The sequence below is a fragment of the Orycteropus afer genome, unplaced genomic scaffold, assembly GCF_000298275.1.
Source record: "Orycteropus afer afer isolate SDZICR_OR568_19922 unplaced genomic scaffold, OryAfe1.0 scaffold00281, whole genome shotgun sequence".
Lineage (NCBI taxonomy): Eukaryota > Metazoa > Chordata > Mammalia > Tubulidentata > Orycteropodidae > Orycteropus > Orycteropus afer.
In genome coordinates, this window is record NW_006921868.1 from 554862 (window position 1) to 557778 (window position 2917).

Genomic DNA, 2917 nt, shown 5'->3' on the forward strand with positions numbered 1-2917 from the left:
TATCTACTTTATAGAGTTGTTGTGATTAAATGAGCTAGTTCATGTATAGCCTAGACCACAGCGAGAGCCATGTAAGTCTCTGTTGCTGTTATTCTTGTTATAAAGGGCCTAGTCCTGTGCTTAGTATATAGTAGGCATTCTGACTTCTTCTGACCCCTCTTGGTGCACTCCCTCTTCTTTTGTCTCTCCCTTATTAGGTGCTCCATAAATGTTGTTTTCTCTATCCTGTCTCCTCTTCTGGCTCACGTAGGGGTGTTCAGTGAATGGTCTTACAGCCTTTGCCGTGGTGGTCTTCACTGTTTGGTACTGATGACTTTGTGGAAGGAGACTCCCAGGAATCAAATAGATGCATACTAGGTTTGAAGAAACCCTCATGGCTCTGCTTTTTAGGAGCTAAAGGATAGCATTTAGCACATAGGAAGGTTGAGGATTTGAACATGTGTTTTTTGGTCTGTGAGGACAGTCAGATGAGACTAGACCATTTGGGTGGACCATAGCTCTGCAACTGCTTCTCCTGTCTTTTCTCTGCAGACACCTGTGGTGACCTGCTGGTGACCCTGCAGTCCCTGAGCCGCCAGGGCGAGAAGCGGAGCCTCCAGCTCTCTGGCAAGGTCAACTCGATGACTTTCACATTTGATAATGTGCTTCCTGGAAAATATAAAAGTAAGAACTGAATGCAACAGCTCATGGCCCTCCCACTTCCTGTCTCTAAAATCCAACTTGCAAATTAGGTGACAATTACTTGTTCATCTCCTTTGCCCCTTGACTTATAATGTTGGGCAATAATGTTGAGGTACTGTGATCCAACTGCCACCTTATCAGAATAGCCCACATGCCTGGTTCATGTGATTTTATTTCTAAATGCCAGACAAGAGAGTGTGGAGGAATTCCACTGATACAGTCTACGACTTAGCAGCCCTGTGATCTTGCCAAGTTCCTTGATCCCTCTGAAACTCAAACTTCCTCATCTGTAAATCAGGAGTAATAGAACCTTTCTGCAGAATGTAAGGCTGACTGAATGAGGTTGATGAAGCCTTTGCACAAGGCCAGGTAGATAGTGGATGGTGGCAAATGTTAATTTTCCTTCTTAAGTAGCCACCTGTTGCCAGTATTTCTGCTTTTAAGAGATCAGTGTGGAGTTGATAATATATAGACTACTTATCATTTATAGAAGGAGCTCTGGTGGTGTAATAAGACATTTAGCTACTAACCAGAAGGTCAGTGGTTCAAACCTGCCAGCTGCTTTGTGGGAGGAAGATGAGGCAATCTACTTCCATAAAGATTTAAAGCCCTAGAAACCTAGTGGTGGTCATTGTGAGTTAGAATCAACTCGATGGTGTGTGTTTGGTTTATCATTTATAGACTCTAGTGGCACAGTGGTTAAAGCATATGGCTGCTAATCAGAAGTTGATGGTTTGAACCCACCAGCTGCTCCACAGGAGAAAGAGAGGGAATCTGCTTACAGCCTTGGAAATTAGGGGCAGTTCTCCTTGCCTTTGTATGGTCACCGTGAGTTGGAATTGACTTGATGGCAGTGGGTTTGGTGGTTTGTTTTTTATTTATTTTGAGAAATTATATTTTCTTTTATATCCAGGGTGACAGACTATGGCCTGAGGGCTGACTGCCTGTTTTTATAAGTAAAGTTTTATTAGAACACCAAAAAAAAAACCCGAACTCACTGCCATCAAGTCAATTCCGACTCATAGTGATCCCCACTGGGTTTCCGAGGTGGTAAATCTTTATGGAAGTAGATTGCCCCATCTTCCTTCCATGGAGCTACTGGTGGGTTTGAAGCGCCACACTTCTGGTTAGCAGTTAGGTGCCTTAGGCACTGCATCCCAGACCTCCTTTATTAGAATGCAACCATACTCTTGTTTATGTGTGACCAACTGCTTACACATTACAATGGCAGAGTTGAATGATCAAGACTCTGTGGCCTGCAAAGCCTAAAGTAGTTGCTTTTCTGGTCCTTCACAGGAAAAATTTATGGACTCTGAATATCTTGTTTGCCACCTGGTCTTTGAGGCCCAGTCAAATTGCTCTTTTGGTGATTTTACTGACCGTAGGTTTTAGTTTTTCTCCAGCAGTTACTTCTTCTGAACAATGCTACCTCTCTCTTTTTTTAATTACTTAATTCATTGTTGTTTTTTGGAGGGGAGGTGGTCTGCTTTATGCTTAAGTGTCTGTGTCGTGTGCTTTTCCAGTAAGCATCATGCACGAGGACTGGTGCTGGAAGAACAAGAGTCTGGAGGTGGAAGTTCTGGAAGAGGATGTATCAGCGATTGAGTTTAGGCAGACGGGCTATATGCTGAGATGCTCCCTTTCTCATGCAATCACTCTGGTATGTGTGGCTTGTGAAGACTCTTATCTGGAAGAACACTAGTGTTATAGAAAGCAAGATGGACTAGCATACCAAGAGTATGATAACCACAGTCAAATCATACTTCCTCTTCTGCCCCTTGACTTGCCTGCCTGGTACAGAAAGCATAATCCAGAAGCATCTAAAATCCCTCAGTAAAATGACAGCCTTATTTCAGAGGGTTATTTGTCCTGGTCCCACATTAAATGCTAACTTTGAAGGTGACTTGGGGAAGCCATTTTGGGGTGTAGGGTAAAGTGCACTAGTTTTGGAGCCTTGTTGTTATTGTTAGGTGCTGTTGAATCATCTCTGACTCGTAACGACCCTATGTACAGCAGAAGGAAACTGCCCAGTCCTGTGCCAGCTCCACAATCCCTCTATACCTGAGCCCATCATTGTAGCCACTTGTAGTCACCCCATCTTGTTGAAAGCTTTCCCCTCTTTTCATTGACCTTCCACTTTACCAAGCATGACATTTCCAGGAAATGGTCCCTTCTGACCATATGACCAAAGTAGGTGAGATGAAGCCTGGCCATTCTCACTTCCAAGGAGCATTCC

General features: G+C 43.7%; 1 protein-coding gene across 1 annotated transcript in view; it reads left to right on the forward strand.

Moving 5' to 3' along the window:
* The window catches only part of LOC103205313 (nodal modulator 1), a 121009-nt gene that overhangs the window by 61533 nt on the left and 56559 nt on the right, over positions 1–2917 (forward strand). The window contains exons 14-15 of the mRNA XM_007950588.1: positions 532–663; positions 2205–2341. Of these exons, the coding sequence (XP_007948779.1) occupies positions 532–663; positions 2205–2341 (269 nt within the window). The remainder of the gene's footprint in view (positions 1–531; positions 664–2204; positions 2342–2917) is intronic.